At 45.4% G+C, this 23667-nt stretch overlaps 1 protein-coding gene and 1 long non-coding RNA gene across 7 annotated transcripts in view; both read right to left on the bottom strand.

The window, feature by feature from the left end:
• Positions 1-23667, bottom strand: part of ERC1 (ELKS/RAB6-interacting/CAST family member 1) — a 546576-nt gene that overhangs the window by 396783 nt on the left and 126126 nt on the right. For all 6 annotated transcript variants that reach the window (XM_084634612.1, XM_084634613.1, XM_084634610.1 and 3 more), the window contains exon 4: positions 20026-20100. In XM_084634612.1, coding sequence (XP_084490738.1) covers positions 20026-20100 — 75 coding nt within the window. The remainder of the gene's footprint in view (positions 1-20025; positions 20101-23667) is intronic.
• Positions 608-8163, bottom strand: LOC311521260. The gene is made up of 2 exons (XR_014711838.1): positions 7575-8163; positions 608-2124 (listed from the first exon to the last, which is right to left on the bottom strand). It is a non-coding gene; the product is annotated as an uncharacterized lncRNA (long non-coding RNA).

A 23667-nucleotide genomic window follows, 5' to 3' on the forward strand; every position in this document is an offset into this window, starting at 1 on the left:
TTTCCAGTTCTAAAAACCAGTTACTAACCTTTTGTAATTGTTGTTTTTTGAGACGTGTTGCTTGTGTCCATTCCATGCTAGTTGTGTGCATGCCACCTGCACAGTTGCTGGAAATTTTCCCCTAAGTAGTATCCATTAGCCCCTGTTAGCCGACGGCCAAGGATGTTTGGTGAGGTGCCAGCTATGCCCGTTTATACCATCCGTGACTTTAACCGCTAGGATGCACTGTCCCTTCGCGGCGGGCAGCCTGGGCTAGGCTGACGGATGCCCCAAGGTCCTAACCACCCGTGACTTTAACTGCTAGAGCTCAGAGCTCCTTCGCAGCGGGCAGTCAATACTGACTGACAGGTGCCCCAATGGCAGCACTAAGAGCCTCTCCACACCCGTGACTTTAACTGCTAGAGCTCAGAGCTCCTTCGCAGCGGGCAGCCAGGATTGACTGACAGGTGCCCCAAGAGTTTGCCCCGTGGAGGCGGCACAACTCAACGCTAGGCTCTTAGTACTCTCACCTAATGGCCAGGCTTTAGAGCCAAAACGGCTGAGGTTCTTTAATTGTGTTGGCTGCTTTACAGTAAACCAGAGAAAACAAGTCAGGCTTATGCATAAATGGTTACCAAAATTTATTAAGCTAGATTCTAATCATGTGGTTACAAAATTGCTAGTGCCTACTTATTTAAATGTAGAGATGTTATACACACAAACAAGTTACAAAACTGAAGCCACAATCCCAAAGAAAGAAAACAAAGTATAGAGCTCTATTTCAAAATATGTGTACACTAAAGATAGGAGATCAGGTGTGGGTGCTTCTTACCCTCCTTGCATCTCTCGATTCCAGCGGTGCCAAGCCAGGATCGGTCACTCAATTCCGCGGAAAGACGAATAAGGGACAAGGCGTAGGGACCCTCTTAGCTGCAGAAGCCTTGGGAGGCTGTCACTTATCTGACCAGCAGATAGATAGTGAAAAGCACTCAAAAATCATGGTGCTGTAGGTCCCCTACTTATACCTCTGTACTCCTTTATTCTCTTTCTCCTTTCTTATGCCAAATTGAGGCTGGTCTGTCGGGGTGACGCCAGCTTTCGCAAGAGTAGTTTACACTTGCAAAGGAGAGAAACAATAAGTGTCGACTACTGGACATTTCTTTTATCAGGGTAAATATTTTCCCAACTAGGATGTTGGTGTGTGTGCATCACGCTATTTAGTAGGGGCTAACAGCCATGTCTGTCACAGGGCCTCTGCCTGCTGTGAGCTTAATCGTTGTATCTGTTCCCAGAGGCACATTGTAGCAGCACACCTGTGCTTTCACAGCTTCAAAGGCTGTGCTGGAATATATGTTAAGTGCCCTGTTCCTGCTTCCTCCTGTGTTTCCAGCAATGCTGGTCTGAGAGGGGGGGCTGGCTGTCTGGCTACATTCCACCCCCTGATGCACCACACTACATCCCAGATTGCAAGGTGGCGGTGATGCCAGCACCTCTTGCCCTCCTTGGGGAAATCTAGAAATACCCAACAACCAAATTAGAGGATGAGGGTTCGCGGAATTGGTTAGGATCCCTTTTTAGCTCTAGGTATCTGATTTGCGTGGAGGAAAGAGCAGTTTGAATCAAACGCTTCATAATACATAAAGTTACACAAAAAACAATTACAATAATTAAAATGGTTAAAACAGTATTCACAACCGAATGTAAAACGGGGAGAGGGAGAATCCCAAGTGTTGAGCTAACCATTGCATCCATGAGGTTTGTCCATTCTCAGCCACTGCATGTAGTGGTACCAATTCAAGTCCCAGTCCATTGGTTGAATCCAGCAAGGTGCACATCCAGCAATTTGTAGCACCAGCAGCTGAGGCGATGGTTTGGATTGCTCCCCGAAGAGGATGTTCTGGTATTGCCAAGGTGACTGGAGCCAACAGAAGGATCATGAGGGCTTGCAGGAACATATCTCTGGTGGGTCGTGTTCTAGCTAAAAAACTTATTTTAAAACCAAAAGCAAAAATTACACCTGCTATTATAAGTAATGGCAAATATATCAACAGTCCATAGTAGTCTCTAGTGATCAAACAGGTCTGCTGCATGATCCATTTTGCTGACAGGTTAGCTGGCAGGTTGCTCGGAACGATGGGACCATTCCTGCAATAAATCACATGGTCAGCCGGTCTTGGATGCGATCCAAGCCTCTGTAATGGTTATTAGCCTTTTATCAGCATTTAAGGCACTCCATACACCTTTCTCTTTATAGGCGTGCAAAACGCAGGTAAAGGTTCCCAGGGCTGGGTGTTTAATCACAACAGTATCTCCGGGAGCATACTTGGAACTGTGCAGTGGTGTTCTGGCAGGGGAGATAGCTTTCCCTGTAGGGAAGAATCCCCTGCTGATTGGACTTCCTGTAGGAGTCTGTCTGTTGTTTAATCTCTGCACCACTTCGTCCAGTCTGTCTCCCCATGTGCCATCAGTAGGCTTCAAATGATTCTTTAGCAACCCATTCCAGCGCTCGACCATGCCATTAGATTGAGGTCGATATGGAAGGTGGAAGGTCCATTGGACTCCATGGTTAAGGGTCCATTCCCTTACAAGTTTATTCTTAAAATGCGAACCATTATCTGATTGGATTTCTTGAGGCATTGGGACAATTGCTGTTAAGCGGTTTAGTCCCATAACTGTGGACAACCCTGTTGCCAATCGGGTTGGATATGCAAAACCAATCCCTGAAACAATTTCTACTCCAGTCAAGATGTATTTCCACCTCTGCCTTGTAGTGGGCAGTGGTCCGACATAGTCGACCTGCCAGGTTGCCCATAGTGTTTTTCCATCTCTTAGCCTGGCAAACCTTTGTCCTTCTGCTATATGTTTTCTAGTCTCAGCACAAATAGTGCAGGCTTGTACCAGGTCTCTAGCCTGTCTGTGGGTGATAGGCCACCCCCTGATATGTGCTTGCCGCACTAACTCATCACTTCCTGTGTGTCCTAAATTATCATGTAACCATGAATATAAGCGTTCCCATTCTACTTGTGTGGTAAAGAGCTGGGCAGCTGCATCGGCTAAATTGTTTAACTGTGCAGCTGGGGTATTATTCCTCTGATGAGCTGAGACATGTCCTATAGACAGGGGTTGTTGCAGGGCATGCTGATATAACCACTTCCAGTATTCCAGTCCCCAGACTGGTTTACCTCCTATTTCCCAGTGGTTATTTTTCCAGTTAGTGATCCACTGAGTGGCACCTGCCCATACCGCATAGGAGTCCGTATATACTGCGGTGGCTCCTGCTTCACAGGCCAGTTTAATTGCAGCCAATTCTGCAAGTTGTGCTGACCCATCAATTTCAGCAGTTAGGGGTGCTGCAGAGGTGTCTGCAGGCACTGCTGCAGCTTTTCCCTTCCATTTTCCTTTTACCAGCCTGGCACTGCCATCAGTGAACCATACTCCCTCAGGCTTAGAAGGATCAAATGGGGCAGCATCCTTAATGGGAGACTGCTGTGGAGGTAGGCGGTATTCATCAGGCATTCCTACTTTCCATAGGGATTCCTGAATCATAGTGGGGTTTTGTGCAGTGTCTGCACTCCCTACCCTGTGGTGTATGTAAAGTGCCCATCTTTGGATAGTCATCTTTTGTGCTACACCAGGTGGTAACTCTTTCCCTTCCAATATAGGTTTAATGATTGGAAGAGGAGTGTGAATTGTGATGTCCTTATCCTGAGTTAATTCCTCAGTTTCTCTCAAGGCTGTGTAAGCTGCCAGAAGCACCTTCTCATAAGGCGTGTAGTTAGCCTGTGACCCTTGCCATGACTTGGAACCAAACTGAATTGGTCGTCTGGGAGCAGTGTCACTTTCTTGCCAGAGAGCATAAGACATTCCAGTGGCTCCCACAGTTAGGTACAAATGGAGTGGGGCTTCAGGATGTATGGGACCCAGAGCCTGATAGGTGTGTATCTCCCCTATCAGTTGCCTGAGGGCTTCCTCATGGGCAGGAGCCCATTCCCAGGCAGCACTTTTCTTTAACAAATTGTACAATGGTCTGGCTATAATGGCAAAGCCAGGTACATGTTTTCTCCAAAACCCCAGGGTTCCCAAAATCTGTCTCAATTGATCTTTACTTTCAGGGGAGGGTGCCTGATTTAGCTCTTGCACAGTGTCATTAGGCACAGACCTCCTACCTCCCATCCATACAGTACCTAAGAATTTTATCTCTTGGGAGGGACCTTGGCATTTCTCAGCTGGTAACTCTAAATTAAGGGCTTCTAGTGCTCCTTTGATTTGATTCATAGCCTCCTGTACCTCTTCTGGGGTTTTCCCACCTATTAAGATGTCATCAATGTATTGCACAGTTTGTACATTGTGTGGCAGTATAAGGTCATCTAGGACCTTTGCCAGTGCCCCATGGCAAATAGTGGGTGAGTGTTTAAACCCTTGTGGCATTCGGGTAAAAATGTATTGTACACCTTTCCAAGTAAAAGCAAATCTTTCCTGGTCAGCTGGTTGCAAAGGGACCATGAAGAACATGTCCTTTACATCTAATACTGCTAGCCAGGGTTTATCCCAGGTTTGTATGGTGTTTACAATATCTGTTATGCTAGGGACTGCTGCAGTTAATGGTCCAGTGTTACTGTTTAGCTTCCTATAGTCTATAGTGAGTCTCCATTTGCCATTTGGTTTCTTGATGGGCCACACAGGAGAATTAAAGCGAGAGTGGGTACGAATTAAAATTCCTCGCTGTTCCAAATCTTTGATCAGGTCAGTAACAGGGCTTATGGCCTCAGCTGGGACATTATACTGCTTTATGTTTGTTACTGTTGAGGGCGGGAGAGCAGGCGCGCTGCTAAGTAAGTTTACAGAATAGTGGGGAGGGCTTTCCTCTTCCAGGTGGGTGGCATGAGGAACAGAACTGACTCCAAAAGCCCATCTTTCCCCATTAATCCTTCCCTTCTTTCCTCTTAAAACATCCATGCCCAGTATGTTGGCATTGCCCAAAATCACCTCATATTTTCGGGGCTGATGGTGGGGTTGCAATGGGATATCCAGTTTTATCTTAACTAATGGGTAAGTTATGGTACTGCCATTTACTCCTGTAACAAGTACCTGCTTTCCGCCAGTAGGTGGCGAGCCCTGAAAACTTTCTCGCTTAATCATGGACCTTTGAGCCCCTGTGTCCATTAAGAAAGGAATAATGTGTTTGTCATTTACAGTTACATGTATCCGGGGGTCTTTTGCTGTTGTTTTCTCCTCTTTGGATTTAAGCTGGTTTATTAGGAGAGGAGATTGGCCCCCGCAAGCTAGTTTCCCTGCTCTGGTAATTCTTGCAGTTGCTGCAGCAATGGAGTATACCGGGTGTCTGCAGGTGGGGGAGGAGGAGAGAGCTGCAGAGGTGCACTGGGAGTAGCATTAGTTGTCTCCCAGTCAGCTCTTTTAAAGGTGGTGAATAATTTTAGCCGCTCTGTGGGCAGTCCATTTATCACATCTCTGGGATAACCTAAAGCCAGACATTGTCTCCACAACTTGGCTCTAAGCTCCTTTTCCTCCTGGGTTGGCTCTCGCTTGTTTTTATGTCCTTTAGATGGTGCCCCCTTGTTTCCCTGAAGGGAACGCATCTTAGCTTTGCCTGTCAGTGCTCTGATGTCTCCAAATTCTCTAAAGTATGACACCAGAAGGTTTAGCAGTGCCCGAAAGGTACTGTTATGTGCTGCAGCTTCTGATCTAAGGGACAGTGCCATAGCCCTGTGGTTACTCGGAACTCCCTTAAGCAGGGGTCTGAGATCATCTACATCTACCTGACCCTCCCATGGGCTTTCATAGGCTAACTCTTGAGGGTTTTGGCCAAGCATGCTAATAACAGCCACAGTTAATAGAGCTGTTTTTACCTCATCTATGTTGGTCCAGTGCATTACTGTGGGTTCATCTCGGTCTGCTGGGTAAATACCTCTTGCCCATCGACAAGCCAGAGACCAAAGTGTTTTAGGGGTGTTCCCCTCTGAATGTTCCAGGAATATTCCTGCACCTAAGTTAAGGCGCTCAGTTTCTTGGGCTGTCAGGCGTATATATCCACCCCCAGTGTCCCAGAGGCGGACCAGCCACTCTATTATACCTTCCTCAGGCTTTTTAGCAAAATCTCCCTGGATTGTTTTTAACTCCATGGGAGTATATTGGCGGGTGGTAATTTTGGTAAAGTGTGTTGGAGCTTTACTCCCTTTTCCCTTTTTACCTCCCTTCTTTGTTTTTGAAGAGGTGGATGGATAATTGTCATCCCCTTCTTCATCCAGCTCTGCCCCACTCAAATTTTCCTCATGTTCTTCTGATTTGTGATGTGTGATAGCTGGTCTTAATTTTACAGAGGGACCTTCCTCCTCAGAGGAGGGGGACTCATTTGCTGAATCCCAAATGTCTCCATCCCATTCCTCAGGGTCTAGCCAGAGAGCAGTCTCAACTTTAGCCCGGTTGATACTGCGTGTTTTAGTCTCCAGTTTTTCCCTTCGTTCTATCCCTTCTTTCTCAATTAAGGGAAGTAATCTTTTCTGAAGATGTTCCATATCCCTATTCAGTGTTCTTACTCTGGTATCTAAATTCTGGCATTCCTTGCGCAGTGTGTCCCTTTCCTGTTGTAGCCTATTAAATTCTATTGCCAGACCATTATAATCCTTACAGGCAGCTTGCCAAACGTTAGTAAGCAGCCATATACAAGCACCTTTTCCTTTCCCTTTCTTCATCTTGCAGGCAGTTCTCCAGTTACAGAAATGCTGCCAGATCTCTGCTGGTTTTCCCCAATATTTCTCCAGCAGTTCTTTGCTCCACAGAGGATTTCCCCATCCCTCTTGGGTCAAACTTTTCTCTAGCTCAGGGAATTCTGTGGTGTTTATCATGACTGGTTTCATTGTGTTACTGTAGTGCAGCCTATATCACAATCCTGTTCGTGACGCCAATTTCTGTTAGCCGACGGCCAAGGATGTTTGGTGAGGTGCCAGCTATGCCCGTTTATACCATCCGTGACTTTAACCGCTAGGATGCACTGTCCCTTCGCGGCGGGCAGCCTGGGCTAGGCTGACGGATGCCCCAAGGTCCTAACCACCCGTGACTTTAACTGCTAGAGCTCAGAGCTCCTTCGCAGCGGGCAGTCAATACTGACTGACAGGTGCCCCAATGGCAGCACTAAGAGCCTCTCCACACCCGTGACTTTAACTGCTAGAGCTCAGAGCTCCTTCGCAGCGGGCAGCCAGGATTGACTGACAGGTGCCCCAAGAGTTTGCCCCGTGGAGGCGGCACAACTCAACGCTAGGCTCTTAGTACTCTCACCTAATGGCCAGGCTTTAGAGCCAAAACGGCTGAGGTTCTTTAATTGTGTTGGCTGCTTTACAGTAAACCAGAGAAAACAAGTCAGGCTTATGCATAAATGGTTACCAAAATTTATTAAGCTAGATTCTAATCATGTGGTTACAAAATTGCTAGTGCCTACTTATTTAAATGTAGAGATGTTATACACACAAACAAGTTACAAAACTGAAGCCACAATCCCAAAGAAAGAAAACAAAGTATAGAGCTCTATTTCAAAATATGTGTACACTAAAGATAGGAGATCAGGTGTGGGTGCTTCTTACCCTCCTTGCATCTCTCGATTCCAGCGGTGCCAAGCCAGGATCGGTCACTCAATTCCGCGGAAAGACGAATAAGGGACAAGGCGTAGGGACCCTCTTAGCTGCAGAAGCCTTGGGAGGCTGTCACTTATCTGACCAGCAGATAGATAGTGAAAAGCACTCAAAAATCATGGTGCTGTAGGTCCCCTACTTATACCTCTGTACTCCTTTATTCTCTTTCTCCTTTCTTATGCCAAATTGAGGCTGGTCTGTCGGGGTGACGCCAGCTTTCGCAAGAGTAGTTTACACTTGCAAAGGAGAGAAACAATAAGTGTCGACTACTGGACATTTCTTTTATCAGGGTAAATATTTTCCCAACTAGGATGTTGGTGTGTGTGCATCACGCTATTTAGTAGGGGCTAACAGCCATGTCTGTCACAGGGCCTCTGCCTGCTGTGAGCTTAATCGTTGTATCTGTTCCCAGAGGCACATTGTAGCAGCACACCTGTGCTTTCACAGCTTCAAAGGCTGTGCTGGAATATATGTTAAGTGCCCTGTTCCTGCTTCCTCCTGTGTTTCCAGCAATGCTGGTCTGAGAGGGGGGGCTGGCTGTCTGGCTACAGCCCCCTCTGGAGTTGTGTCCATATGCATCAGTATAAAGGACGCCACTGACCCCACGCCCTCTCAGTTCCTTCTTGCAAGTAGCTCCAACAGAGGGGTAGAAGGGCTGATCATGGAATGGACATGAGTATCATATCTTAAAGAATAGCAGTTACAAAAGGTTAATAACCATTTTTTCTTCTTCAATTCTTGCTCATATCTATTCCATACTAGGTGACTCACAAGCAGGATTCCCGGAGGTGGGCTCAGAGTTCATGGACATGTTGACTGCAATACTGCTCTCCCAAAACAGGCATCACCATGGGCCTGTTGGATGATAGCATAGTGGGAAGCAAAGGTATGAACCAATCTCCAGGTTGGGGCTCTGAAGATGTCCTGGATTGGTACCTGCACGAGGAATGCTGTAAATGACGTCCGGGCTCCTGTGGAATGAGTGATCACAATGCCCAGAAGCAGAATCTTCGCTTGCTTGAAGAAAGCTCAGATACAGGTGATTTTTCAGGACGATATCCTTTAGGATGACACAGGTAGTCCTCTCATCCTTTCCGCTATTGCTACAAAGAGTTCCGTGGACTTGCAGAAGGGCTTAATCCTCTTGATATAAAAGGCGAGGGTCCGCTTAACATCCAATGTATGACGTTCCTCAGAGATTTTGTGAGGTTTTGGAAAGAAGACAGGTAGAAAAACATCCTGGGTGTTGTGGAATTGCAACACCATCTTTGGTAGGATGGTGGGATGGGGACGCAGTTGGACCTTGTCCTTGAAAAATACCACAGAAGGGAGTTCTGACATCAGGACTTTGATCTAAGAGGCTCTTCTGGCCAAGGTGATCACCACCAAGAAGGTGACCTTCCAAGAGAGAAGCAGTAGGGAGTATGATGATAAAAGATGAAAGGGAGGCCCCATGAGCATCAACAGACCAGATTTAAGTCTCATGGGGGGGGATCGGTTTGCAAACCTGAGGATAGAGTCTTTCAAGCCCCTTGAGAAACATGACTCTTCTTATGGGAGAACACTGATCTGCCATTCACTGGAGGGTGCAAGGCTGAGATGGCTGCCAAGTGAACCCTTGACAGAGCCAGACCCTGATGCTTTAGATGGAGTAGAGTGTCCAATATAGACTGCAGAGAAGAACGGGATGGAGAAGGTTCCATTCAGAGGCCCAACAAGTGAAATGTTTCCACTTGGCCAGGTAGGTAGCCCTGGTGGAAGGCTTTCTACTACCTAGCAAGATCTGTCAAACCTAATCCAAGCAGACTTGTTCTTCAGGGTCCAGCCATGCAGCTACCACATTGTCAGGTGCAGAGAAGCGAGGCCTGAGTGAAGCAACTGGTCGTGATCTTGTGAAATCAAGTCCAGGCAGAGTGGGAGCACGAGTGGAGCTGCCAGTGAAAGGTCCAGAAGCATAATGAACCAATGCTGGCATGGCCATGCTGGTGCTATCCGGACAACCCTAGCCTTGTCCCATTTGATTTTCAGGAGGACCTTGTGAACCAAGGGGATCACTGGAAAAGCGTACAGTAGCAGTCTGACCACGAGAGCAGGAAGGCATCGGATAGGGAACCATGCTGAGCCTGCACAGCGAACAGAACTGATGGCATTTCCTGTTCTGTCTGGTGGCAGACAGGTTCACCTGAGGAGGCTCCCACCGCTGGAAGATGACACTGACTACTTCCAGGTGAAGAGACCACTTGTAGTGAGAGGAAAAGAATCTGCTGAGGCAACCCGACGGCGCATTTTGGGCTCCCGGGAGATGTGACACCTCGAAGTGAATGGGGTGTTCCACGCAGAAGTCCCACAGCTGGAGGGCGTCCTGGCACAGGGCTGAAGATAGAGCTCCTCCCTGCTTGTTGATGTAAAACAGTGAAGCAGTGCTGTCCGTCAGGACCTGCAACACTTTGCCCGAGATCTGGAGAAGGAACACCTGGCAAGCCAAGCGTATCGCCCTGAGTTCCCCTATGTTTATACGCAGGGAGAGTTCTTCCTGGGACCAGACGCCCTGGGTCCTGAGACTGCTGAGATGGGCTCCCCACCCCAAGTCTGATGCACCCAAGACTAAGGTTACCGACGTTGAAGGGGCAGCAAGGGATACCCCCTTCTATTACAGATGCTAAGTCTCTCCACCAGGTCAGCGAAGTGCGGACTGGAGGCGGAATAGTGAGTATTAAGTCCAGGGGGGGTCTGCTTGGGGAGTAGACTGATGCCAGACAGATCTGGAAGGGTCTGAGGCACAGCCTTGCATACTGCACCATGTATGTACTTGCTTCCATGTGTCCCAATAGTTTAAGGCAGACCCTAGCAGTCATTATTGGGTGGACTGTGACCTTGGAAATCAGGTTTGACATAGCTCAAAATCGGGCTTCCAGTAGGTAAGCTTTGGCCTGGGTCAAGTCAAACACTGCCCGATGAACTCTATTCTCTGAACCAGGACTATGGTTGACTTCTGCTCATTTATCAACAGACCCAGCACTTGGAAGGTGGCCCATACAGTACTGATGCTGTGTTGGACATGTGCCTGACCTTTGATCTTCTTCTTCTCTGATATGGATAGACCTTCTTCTATAATATGGGTAGACCTGCATACCTTGACACCTGAAGAAGGCTGCTACCACTGCCATACACTTCGTGAAGACCTGCCGATAAGCCAAAAGGAAGAGTGGTGAATTGGAAGTTGCGTTGACCCACTACAAACCTGAGAAATATTCTGTGATCGCGGAAGAGAGAGTTGTGGAAATAAGCATCCTTTAGGTCGAGGGCAGCAGTCTCCTGGATCCAGGAAGGGAATGTCAGAGGCCAGGGAGACCATGCTGAACCTCAGTTTCTTGATATATATGTTGAGGTGACACAGGTCCAGGATGGGCCGTAGCCACCTCCCCCCTTTGGGATTAGGAAATATCGGGAATAAAACCTCTTTCCTCTCAAATCTCGAGGAACCTCCTCTATGGCCCCAAGATGTAGGAGGGCTTCCACCTCCTGGATGAGAATCTGCTCTTGAGAAAGGTCCCTGAAGAGGGACAGGGGTTGCACCCCACTTGTCTCTCCACTGCACTGGAGAACACCCTATCTTGGTGCGTTGTTTTTTATGCCTCTTCCTTGGCACTGGGGATGGAGAGCAGTGCCGGGAAGAGCATAATGCCAGAGGAGTGCTCTGCAAAGGTATCGAAGTGCTCAGTGTCGATTCAGAGCAGTTCAGCTCCGAGGCTGGTTTGAGGGCTGCCTTCATAAGAATGGCCTTCAGCTGAATATCTCTATCCTTTCTCGTGCGGGGTTTGAAATCCCGGCAGATCTGGCACTTCTCTTTAACATGAACTCCCCCAGACACTTTAGATGGCTAGTGTGAGGGTAACTAAATGGCATCCACTTGCTGCACGAGGCACATGGCTTGAACCCCAGGGACCAAGGCATGTCCAGCCCCTGGGGCGAAAAGTCCCTTGACAAAGGGGACAACTACTAACATTACTGTATACACTAACTACAATAACTATATAAATATGAAGAGAGAAAGTCATAGATATCTAGGCCAGAAGGGACCATTATGATCATCTAGTCTGACCTCCTGCACAACGCAGGCCACAGAATTTCACCCACCACTCCTAAAAAAAGACCTCACACCTATATCTGTGCTATTGAAGTCCTCAAATTGTAGTTTGAAGACCTCAAGGAGCAGAGAATCCTCCAGCAAGTGACCCGTGCCCCATGCTACAGAGCAAGGCGAAAAACCTCCAGGGCCTTCCAATCTGCCCTGGAGGAAAATTCCTTCCCGACCCCAAATATGGCGATCAGCTAAACCCTGAGCATATGGGCAAGATTCATCAGCCAGATACTACAGAAAATTCTTTCCCGGGTAACTTGGATCTTACCCCATCTAAAAACCCATCACAGGCCATTGGGCCTATTTACCATGAATATTTAATTACCAAAACCATGTTATCCCATCATACCATCTCCTCCATAAACTTATCGAGTTTAATCTTAAAGCAAGATAGATCTTTTGCCCCCACTACTTCCCTCGGAAGGCTATTCCAAAACTTCACTCCTCTGATGGTTAGAAACCTTCGTCTAATTTCTAATCTAAATTTCCTAGTGGCCAGTTTATATCCATTTGTTCTTGTGTCCACATTGGTACTGAGTTTAAATAATTCCTCTCCCTCTCTGGTATTTATCCCTCTGATATATTTATAGAGAGCAATCATATCTCCCCTCAACCTTCTTTTAGTTAGGCTAAACAAGCCAAGCTCCCTGAGTCTCCTTTCATAAGACAAGTTTTCCATTCCTCGGATCATCCTAGTAGCCCTTCTCTGTACCTGTTCCAGTTTGAATTCATCCTTCTTAAACATGGGAGACCAGAACTGCACACAGTATTCCAGGTGAGGTCTCACCAGTGCCTTATATAACGGTACTAAAACCTCCTTATCCCTACTGGAAATACCTCTCCTGATGCATCCCAAGACGACATTAGCTTTTTTCACAGCCATATCACATTGGCAGCTCATAGTCATCCTATGATCAACCAATACTCCAAGGTCCTTTTCCTCCTCCGTTACTTCTAGTTGATGCGTCCCTAGCTTATAACTAACATTCTTGTTATTAATCCCTAAATGCATGACCTTACACTTCTCACTATTAAATTTCATCCTATTCCTATTACTCCAGTTTACAAGGTCATCCAGATCCTCCTGTAGGGTATCCCTATCCTTCTCTAAATTAGCAATACCTCCCAGCTTTGTATCATCTGCAAACTTTATTAGCACACTCCCACTTTTTGTGCCCAGGTCAGTAATAAAAAGATTAAATAAGATTGGTCCCAAAACTGATCCTTGAGGAACTCCACTGGTAACCTCCCTCCAACTTGACAGTTCACCTTTCAGTAGGACCCGTTGTAGTCTCCCCTTTAACCAATTCCCTATCCACCTTTCAATTTTCCTATTGATGCCCATCTTATCCAATTTAACTAATAATTCCCCATGTGGCACAGTATCAAACGCCTTACTAAAATCTAAGTAAATTAGATCCACTGCGTTTCCTTTATCTAAAAAATCTGTTACTCTCTCAAAGAAGGAGATCAGGTTGGTTTGGCACAATCTACCTTTTGTAAAACCATGTTGTATTTTGTCCCATTTACCATTGACTTCAATGTCCTTAACTACCTTCTCCTTCAAAATTTTTTCCAAGACCTTGCATACTACAGATGTCAAACTAACAGGCCTATAATTACTTGGATCACTTTTTTTCCCTTTCTTAAAAATAGGAACTATGTTAGCAATTCTCCAATCATACGGTACAACCCCTGAGTTTACAGATTCATTAAAAATTCTTGCTAATGGGCTTGCAATTTCTTGTGCCAATTCTTTTAATATTCTTGGATGAAGATTATCTGGGCCCCCCGATTTAGTCCCATTAAGCTGTTTGAGTTTCGCTTCTACCTCAGATATGGTGATGTCTACCTCCATATCCTCATTCCCATTTATCATGCTACCATTATCCCTAAGATCCTCTTTAGTCTTATTAAAGACTGAGGCAAAGTATTTGTTTAGATATTGGGCCATGCCTAGATTATCCTTGACCTCCACTCCATCCTCAGTTTTTAGCGGTCCCACTTCTTCTTTCTTTGTTTTCTTCCTATTTATATGACTATAGAACCTTTTACTATTGGTTTTAATTCCCTTTGCAAGGTCCAACTCTACTTGACTTTTAGCCTGTCTCACTTTATCCCTACATATTCTGACCTCAATAAGGTAGCTTTCCTTACTGATCCCTCCCTTCTTCCACTCCCTATATGCTTTCTGCTTTTTCTTAATTACCTCTCTAAGATGCTTGCTCATCCAGCTTGGTCTACAACTCCTGCCTATGAATTTTTTCCCCTTTCTTGGGATGCAGGCTTCCGATAGCTTCTGCAGCTTTAATTTAAAATAATCCCAGGCCTCCTCTACCTTTAAACCCATAAATTCTTCAGTCCAATCCACTTCCCTAACTAATTTCCTTAATTTTTGAAAGTCAGCCCTTTTGAAATCAAAAACCCTAGTTGCAGATTTATTTTTGTTAATCCTTCCATTCAGTTTGAACTGAATTAGCTCATGATCACTTGAGCCAAGATTATCCCCTACAACCATTTCCTCTATGAGGTCCTCATTACTCACCAAGACCAAATCTAAAATGGCATCCCCTCTAGTCGGTTCAGCAACTACTTGCTGAAGGAATCCATCAGCTATCGCATCTAGGAAAATCTGAGCCCTATTATTATTACTAGCACTCGTCCTCCAGTCTATATCTGGGAAGTTAAAGTCTCCCATGATCACACAGTTTCCATTAGTATTTACTTTATTAAAAACATTAAAAAGGGCTCTATCCATATCCAAATTAGATTCCGGCGGTCTATAGCACACCCCAAGCACTATCCCAGGGGAGGCTCTAATAGTTTTCTTCCCCAATTTAATTGTTGCCCAGACAGACTCAGTCATATCCATTTCATCGCTTCTTATTTCTTTACATTCTATCTCATCATTGATATACAGTGCTACTCCACCACCTTTACCTTTATTTCGGTCTTTCCTAAACAGCACATACCCTTCAATACCTGTAGCCCAGTCATGACTACTATTCCACCAGGTCTCTGTTATACCTATAATATCTGGTTTCACTTCCTGCACCAGTAACTCTAGTTCCTCCATTTTGTTACCTAGGCTCCTTGCATTAGTGTACAAACATCTTAATTTTTGCTGTTTGGCCTCACTCACATTCTGTACCCTATTAGGCACGGTTATTTTACTACCAGTATAACCTATTAGACTTGTATCTACACTGCCCTTCCTCCTACCTACAGCTGTATCCACTCTTACTTCATTTTCTTTCCACTCTATGCTAAATTCTGGCGTGGAGATTACCTGGACATCTCCCAACCATCTCCCCCAAATTCCTAGTTTAAAGCTCTCTTAATCAGTTGTGCCAGCCTCCATCCTAGAAGTCTATTTCCTTCCCTACTCAGATGAAGTCCATCCCGAGAGAACTGTCCTCTATCCATGAATGCCTCCCAATGACCATACATCCCAAAGCCCTCCTTATAGCACCACTGCCTAAGCCATCTATTGATAGTCATAATCTTGTCACACCTTTGTTGCCCTTCTCTAGGAACAGGCAGAATCCCACTAAAGATCACCTGAGCCTCAATTTCCTTAAGCGTCCTCCCCAGCCTAGCATAGTCTCCCTTAATACTTTCCAGCGAGAATCTAGCCGTATCATTTGTTCCCACATGAAGGATAATTAGGGGATTCTTTCCCGCTCCCTTTAGAATCCTTTTCAACCTCAGGTCTACATCCCGTATCTTAGCACCTGGAAGACAGCACACCCTCCTATTTTCTGGATCAGCTCTGGTTACAGGCCTATCTATTCTTCTCAGTAAAGAGTCCCCAATCACATAGACCTGCCTTTTCCTAGTGACGGTGCTATTCTCCAGTCTATCCCCTGTTCCCTCTGGCTGCAAGTTCTTTCCATTCCCATTCTCCCTTGTAATCCTTTTTAACCCATCCTGTATCCTCCTGGGGCTCATATTTGGTGTAATCTCCATTAACTCTTCCCCTTTTCCTATAGGACTAACCGCTCTTCTCTTCTTCCTTGCCCTGTCACCTTCAGTGACTACCTGCTGAGCCCCTTCTTCATTTTCCAACTCTGCAAACCTATTCTGAAGCTCTATTTCTCCTTCACTAGCCCGTCTTTTCCTCTGCCTAGTTCTTTTAGTCACATGCTTCCACTGACCACTTTCCTCACCCAGTCTCCCCTCAGAATTCCCTAGTCCTGCTTCCATCTGCAAGTCTGAGCTTTTCCCTTCAGATACCTCATGTCTTTGCTCCATAATCTGCTCAAACCCCTTCCTAAACTCTACCAGACTTTCCACCTGCATCTCCAAACCTCTGATCTTTTCCTCCATCAGCTCTATCAGACGGCATTTCATGCAGACAAAACTCTTACCAGGTGCCCCCTCCAGGATCATGTACATACCACAGCTCCACATCCAGTCATCTTCATTGTGTCATCTGCTACATGGGTCACTCCCACTGCCACCTCTGAATCTGTCATAGCCTTCCCACCTAAATCCTGTTAATCTGGGAAACACAAACCACACCAAAACACCACCACCCACAGCAAAACCAAACCCCACACAAGCACCACAAGACAAACTCCCCTTTCAAACTCCCCTGTTTACAGCTCTGTTTGCTAGCTCCTGTGCCGCTGCAGCTGTCTGTGCCGCTGCCTGACTGGCTGCTACCTTTATAGGACCCCTAGTCAGTGAAGCCCCGCCCCCTAATCAGGGCTCAGCTTCTCTCCCAAAGTCCAAGCCACTGGGAAAGAAGCAATGCTATAGCAAGAGGGGTCATTCCAGCAACTGTCATGGGTGGTAAGAAGGAACTGAGAGGGCACGGTCCAATTTCTTCCTGGCCATGGGTCCCCGATTGGTGGCCATGACAGAGGCTTCAGAGGATACCAAGGGTGGTAGGCACTCAAAGGAGAATGGTGAGGTACATGATGTTACTGTGAAATGTATAAGCCAACTCTGAATCAAAAGATGAATCAGCCTCCTCCGACCAAGTGGAGGATTGTTCCTGGATGTTGGGATTGATGTCAGGAACTTGGAAAAGGTGGCCCTGGAGAGAACACAGCTGACTTCCCTCTGGATAGCACCACATGAAAAGGCACATGCGAGTCCACGGTAGCACATGCTAGGACAAAGCCACCAATAAGGCTACAGTAGCAACTGCCTGTGCTGGGCGAGAAGTCTCTAGCATGGCCAATGAAACTGGTACCAAGAGACTCAGAAGGATCCCTAGCCACTGTATAAGGCTCTGAAGTCAACTGTACTGGGAAAGTCTTAGTGCTGAGACATCAAGGGCAGCACTGTTGCACTAGAAGGAGCCACTTACTGGCCAGTCTCAATGGGCCAGGGCTAGTGCCAACAGTCCTGCCTGAGCAGTTGACTGCTTCAGAGAGTGCCTTGGTCTTGAACACACACTACTGTCTTTGTTCACATGCTTGCTGCTGGAATTTGAGCCAGGGGACCTTGATCTCCCGGATATTGAGTCCTTAGACACCATCTTCTGGTGCCTCTTGTTCAGTACCCAGGAGGGAGAATGGCCAGGAGGATCAGCAAGACCAGGAGGAGCACTTCTGATGGATTCCAATGTGTTTGGTACCTACTCTGAGCGGGAAGGCTCCAAGGGTGTGCACAGGACTGCCTCCATCACAGAAACTTAAACCTGGCCTCTTCTTGGTACTTGGTTTAAAACTCCTGCAAATTTGGCATCAATTGTGAATGTGAGTATCCCAAAATCACTTCAGGCAACTGGAGTGTGGGTCATTCACGGGCATAGTTTTTTTTTTGCAAGAATGGCAGGGCTTGAAGCCCGATGATCTAGATATGCGCCAGCACCAGTCACCCAGAAACAGAAACTGAAGTGTTTTAAAAAAAAAAAAAACCACTTTAAAATGAAACTTACTTTTGTAATTACAGTACCTAACATTATTGCTACTAATGTACTAAAACAAGTACCAAATATATACAAAACACAAAATGAGGAAAAGACTTGCAATAGCAAGATCACACACTTCAACAACCATTATGGGGTAGTCAGAAGAAATTATGGGGCATTGGGGGGTGCCCTTTATACCATTGTGCAGCAGCACGAGGCAGCAGAGAGCACATGCACTGTCTCAATGGGTTACAGCTGAGGGAAAAATCTCTGACAACAGTGCACATGATATGCACACACACACCTGAAATGGAATGGACACATGCAATCACTTGAAAAGGAATTGATGCACACAGAACACAGAGCCCTTATGCTCACTATTACACACATACCTATTCATTTATAAAATGCATCCTCTAAAAGCAGACGTGTCTGTCCTACTCAGTTTCTCCAAGGACTACTAGCAAACTCATTCCCCGGAAAAACTGTAGGGTTTGACACTACCCACCTTTCTACCCTATGCTCACCACATACTTCTTTTACTTGTTATTTTCCCCAGCTAGATGCACAGATTGATAAGGCTAGAAGGGACTATGATCATGCAGTCTGATCTCTTGCATAATATATGCAATAGAATTTGATTCATGCACATCTCAAAGTGTAAAAAAGAGGGTTATTGAGGCATGCACTGCAGCTAACAATCTGAGAGAGAAAGGGGAAAAGACCAGCTATATGTTTTCAAAAGGAAAACTGGCTAGCCTGTTAGGAAGCATGGGGAAGGTATTGGGAGACTCCAAAATGGAAAAGAGAGAAATGGCTACAGAGAAAGTTAATACTGGAGAACAAGAGTGGGAAGTGGTGAAAAGGAAGAGTGTGAATGCAAAGATGAGTAGGAAGAGAAAATATTTATTTATACTGCACGTTTCATGCACATTATGGAACATACAATCTGGCATACAACTACATGAAGTTGTGTAAATATATATGCAATCCATTTGTGGTCCTTGGGCTCTCTGATGGGGTGTACCTACCCCGCACCAGCCCTGAAAGGGTTAACTGTTGCAGGCTGAGGAAGCCCTGCCCCTCCGACTCTGGTGGGCATGCTTAGCCTGAAGGCAGAGTATAAAAGGAAGCAGCCCAGCTCAATCTGGGCAGGCTGCTGAAGGGGGAGGATACAGACTCTTACCAGGGAGCGGCTACAGGCCCCAACTATAGAGCCACAGCACACAGAGTTCCAGACAGACACCAGTCTGCCTGATGAGCCCAGAGAAGAGACCACGCTAACAGAAGGGTACACCCCTTGAGGACCCCAGAGACCCAGGGAAACCATTGAGCTTCGCCAAAGGAGAAAGGGTAAGAAGCAGCCCACGGGACTTCAACTTTCCTCCTATGAGTGAACTGGGTAACCAGTCACAGTGTTTTGGGAGTAACCCCACTGACTCAGTGGTAAGCTCCCCTCACCACTGCCAGGGCCCTACACTGGGACTCGGAGGAGCTGGGAGGACCTGTAGTAGCAGGATTGTCAAGTCCCCCTACCCTGGGCACCACACCCCCCTTGGTGGCACCCCGCTACCCCAATGAGCCAATAAGCCGCACTACCCTGAGTGGAAGGGCCACTTTATTGACTCCAGCCATTCGGTTACTCTTCCCTGAACGAAAGGGTCACTCTATTGACTCTAGCCATTGGGCCCCGCCGCCGTGTGGAAGTGCAACTTCATTGACTCCAGTTACTAGGCAATATGACCACATTTTTCAGTAAGGGTCATCAACATACGACCTAACCGGTTGTGGGACCGCCTCTGACCTTTCTTTTGAACACATGTGACCTGACACCCCATCACAGGTGTACCTACCCCTTGTCACGCTCCTACAAGTTGTCTATGTTGCTCTAAATCCTGCATCACTAGTTTAAAGACCAAACCACAAAACTGCATCTAGCTATAATTCAGGATAAAGGTGTTATTGATGAATCTTTCTGACTGAATCACCTGCTTCACATAAGGTGTTTTGGAATGCAAATATCTAATGTTGTTTTGCACTGTGTGTATCACCAATACCCCTTCAAAAGTTCAGAAAATACTGTGATGGGAAAGAATTCACACCACCATTAAAAGCATCCACTTATCTCCTCATACTGTCCTTATAATACAATGGATTATTGGCTGTAAACTATAAATCACATTCCAGGAAGATGAAAAGCAGACTTCTATCATGCCATGAACTAGTTCTCTAACCTGCCTGATCAATGAAAATCTCAAAGCTTTTTTTCATTAGTAATACTGGACCATGCATTGTATTTGCTGTTATCAGACTTCTCATGCTTTATGCTATCTGAAAGACACCATATTCCATTGAAAAAAATAGGATCCCCCATCTGCCAATGTGGACTCTCTTACCTTCATCTCAATAACAGTTTGTAGAGCTTTTGTCTTGGCTGAGTCAGGGGCATTTTCAAACCGACGATGCATCTCCTATAACAGAAGAACAAGGAGGAAAGAGTGAAAACAATGATATTTCACTCCACTCCACGGATGCCAGGGAAAGTTATCAGAACCTTCTCTCTTTCTAATGCAGCAGAATTCTACCCTTCTACAGCCTTCTGATGTTCCCAGCCCTTCAATCTTCTTTTCACATCATAGACGACAAGCTGCAGTCTAGTGAACAGAACTCTAGCCCAGTTACACAGACACAATAGAAACTTGGTCTTTGACTACCAAAATAAAAATATCCAAAATATACTGTAAAACAGACGTACTCAAAATCTCTACAACCTTGCTGGTGAGTGAATCCTCTGTTTTTTGAAAGGCAATTGTCTTTACATAGAAGATAGAACGATTAAAGAAGATTAATAAAAACAGCAATCTGGTTTATGTTTAACACGCTGTTGTGAGCATCTGTGTTGATAATGCTCCTTTCCATATTTTCCACCCCCAGAGTAGCAACCACCTAGTTACCTATGATGAAGATCTCCCTACACAGAGGCTGAAAGTAGCTGAAAAAACATGATTGGATGACATTGCTCACAGAGGCTCCTCCAGAGGCTCACAATGTGCAAAGGGGAGGATGACAAATACCTGTGATATTTCTCTAGATATGTAAAGGGCATGCACTCTGGTTGCTAGAGTGTTCCACAGAGCTGCCTAGAGAATACAAATGGCAGCAAGCTGAACTGCTCTACATCACTTTATAAGTTGCTATAGGATACAAATAGGTAGCTGGAGAAAAAACAGATCTGTTATAGTGTATCTATCTGTCCCTCTTCTCTGTATTCATCTTCAAAAATGAACAGCAGGTCCTTAAATGTTACATGTATGTATCACCCTCATGTCACACACTATGATATTAAATACGAGAGAAATGTAGGCAACCAAAACAATGCCATACCCAAAGTTCACTGTGCTGCAGTGTACACAAATCTAAATTGTTACTGTAATTTACCTAATAAATAAATACTTGTATAAGCCTTAAAGTCATGAACATTTCCCAGCCCAGACAAAAAGTAATATTCACTCAGCCTTTCCATAAAAATGGTAATGAAAAAGATTGTATTTTATTTGCTAGTCAAAAAGGTTCCTTGCCTTCATATAAACAAGCAAGCAGAATTTGCAAAGCTGATTTATATAGTGCTTTCAAAAGATATGCAAAGATTATTTAAAACTCTGTCAGGTAGGTAGGTCTTATATTGCTGATAGGGTAACTGAGGCAGAATGGTGAACTGATTTGACAAAGACCACAATGGGAGCCTGTGTCAGAGCAAGATTTAGCAATCTGGAATTTATGTCTCAATCTCTAGACCAGTGGTTCTCAACTCTGGTCCCCCACTTGTTCAGGGAAAGCCCCTGGCGGGCCAGGCCCGTTTGTTTATCTGCCGTGTCCGCAGGTTTGGCCAATCGCGGCTCCCTAACTGAATTTTCCCTAACTGCCTCTGGCACACAACTTACATGAGTCTGTTTCCTGTATTATTGTTATGAGGAAATGCAGTAACTTGTTACAAAAGAAAAAAAATCTTTCCAAGATGTTCAATGAAAGAGGGAGACCTGGAAGAGCCAAGGGCAAATACAGAGACTCTGCCAAATAATTGTATTGTACAGAATGTTATTTTTATTCCAGTAGTACCCACTATGTGCTAGGTACTTTCCAAATATGCAAAGATGGTCCCTGCCCCAAGAATATAAAAACTGGAATAAAGACAACAATGACTAAATGGCAGAAAACAAATAACGCACCATAAAAGCAGCTTCTTTGAGGGGATGCCGATAGCAATCTTTATCTTTAAATCTTGCAACCTTTATTTGAGAATTTCTAACACCTACATTATTTGCAATAGGACTTCATTCTTTAGCAGAGGAAAAATTCCCACCAGCATAGAGAAGCCTTTTGCTTAGCCTATAAAATTCCACTCTGATTTTGTTGAGCTATAAGGTGTTGAAAATCACCATTTCCCATCTCTGGAGTGTAGTATTAATGTTTAATTTTGCTCCCCTGCCCCAGCTACAGCATTGCCTGCACTGAGACCCCCCAGGAGCAGAGACTCAATCTAGATGCTGCTGTTGCAGCAGTGGACCAACAGAGACAGACAGGCTGGGCTCCAAGACACCACAGTGGCCAGGAGCACCATCTCTACCCTCCCCCCGCAGGGGTGTGGCAAGAAACCATAGATCAGAGAAAAGGCAAATAATAAATTAATAATAGGGAACCAGGAGAGCATAAGTTCTAAACTTCACTTCTGGTGACTTTTGTTAATTCTGTACCCTTTCACGTCCTTTATTAAGCAATCACTAAGAGGTTATATAGTTAAGGGAAGAGAACTCAGCTCTTTAATATATCAAACCCAAATACCATGGTCTTAGCCACATTGACTCACGGAAAGAGTCTGCCCTATCTTTGTCCTTGGATATGCTGTCTGTTAAAAGGGAACACTGATACACTGATCACATACTATTTCCTACGAATAGTTCACAGAGGATAATTATAGGTTTCAGAGCAGCAGCCGTGTTAGTCTGTATCCGCAAAAAGAAAAGGAGTACTTATGGCACCTTAGAGACTAACACATTTGTTTGAGCATAAGCTTTCATGAACTACAGCTCACTTCATCGGATGCATTCTGTGGAAAATACAGTGGGGAGATTTATATACACAGAGAACATGAAACAATGGGCATTACCATACACACTGTAACAAGAGTGATAAGGTAAGGTGAGCTATTACCAGCAAGGGGGGGGGGGGAGGGGACCTTTTGTAGTGATAATCAAGGTCGGCCATTTCCAGCAGTTGACAAGAACGTCTGAGGAACGGGGAGGGGGGGGTATAAACATGGGGAAATAGTTTTACTTTGTGTAATGACCCATCCACTCCCAGTCTTTATTCAAGCCTAAGTTAATTGTATCCAGTTTGCAAATTAATTCTATTTCAGCAGTCTCTCCTTGGAGTCTGTTTTTGAAGATTTTTTGTTGAAGAATTGCCACTTTTAGGTCTGTAATCGAGTGACCAAAGAGATTGAAGTGTTCTCCGACTGGTTTGTGAATGTTATAATTCTTGACGTCTGATTTGTGTCCATTTATTCTTTTACATAGACACTGTCCAGTTTGACCAATGTACATGGCAGAGGGGCACTGCTGGCACATGATGGCATATATCACACTGGTAGATGTGCAGGTGAATGAGCCTCTGATAGTGTGGCTGATATGATTAGGCCCTATGATGGTGTCCCCTGAATAGATACGTGGACACAGTTGGCAACGGGCTTTGTTGCAAGGATAGGTTCCTGGGTTACTGGTTCTGTTGTGTGACGTGTGGTTGTATTTGCTTCATATTGGGGGGCTGTCTGTAAGCAAGGACTGGCCTGTCTCCCAAGATCTGTAAGAGTGATGGGTCGTCCTTCAGGATAGGTTGTAGATCCTCGATGATGCATTGGAGAGGTTTTAGTTGGGGGCTGAAGGTGACAGCTAGTGGCGTTCTGTTATTTTCTTTGTTGGGCCTGTCCTGTAGTAGGTGACTTCTGGGTACTCTTCTGGCTCTGTCAATCTGTTTCTTCACTT

Source organism: Lepidochelys olivacea (assembly GCF_965140295.1).
Source record: "Lepidochelys olivacea isolate rLepOli2 genome assembly, chromosome: 1".
Classification (NCBI taxonomy): domain Eukaryota; kingdom Metazoa; phylum Chordata; order Testudines; family Cheloniidae; genus Lepidochelys; species Lepidochelys olivacea.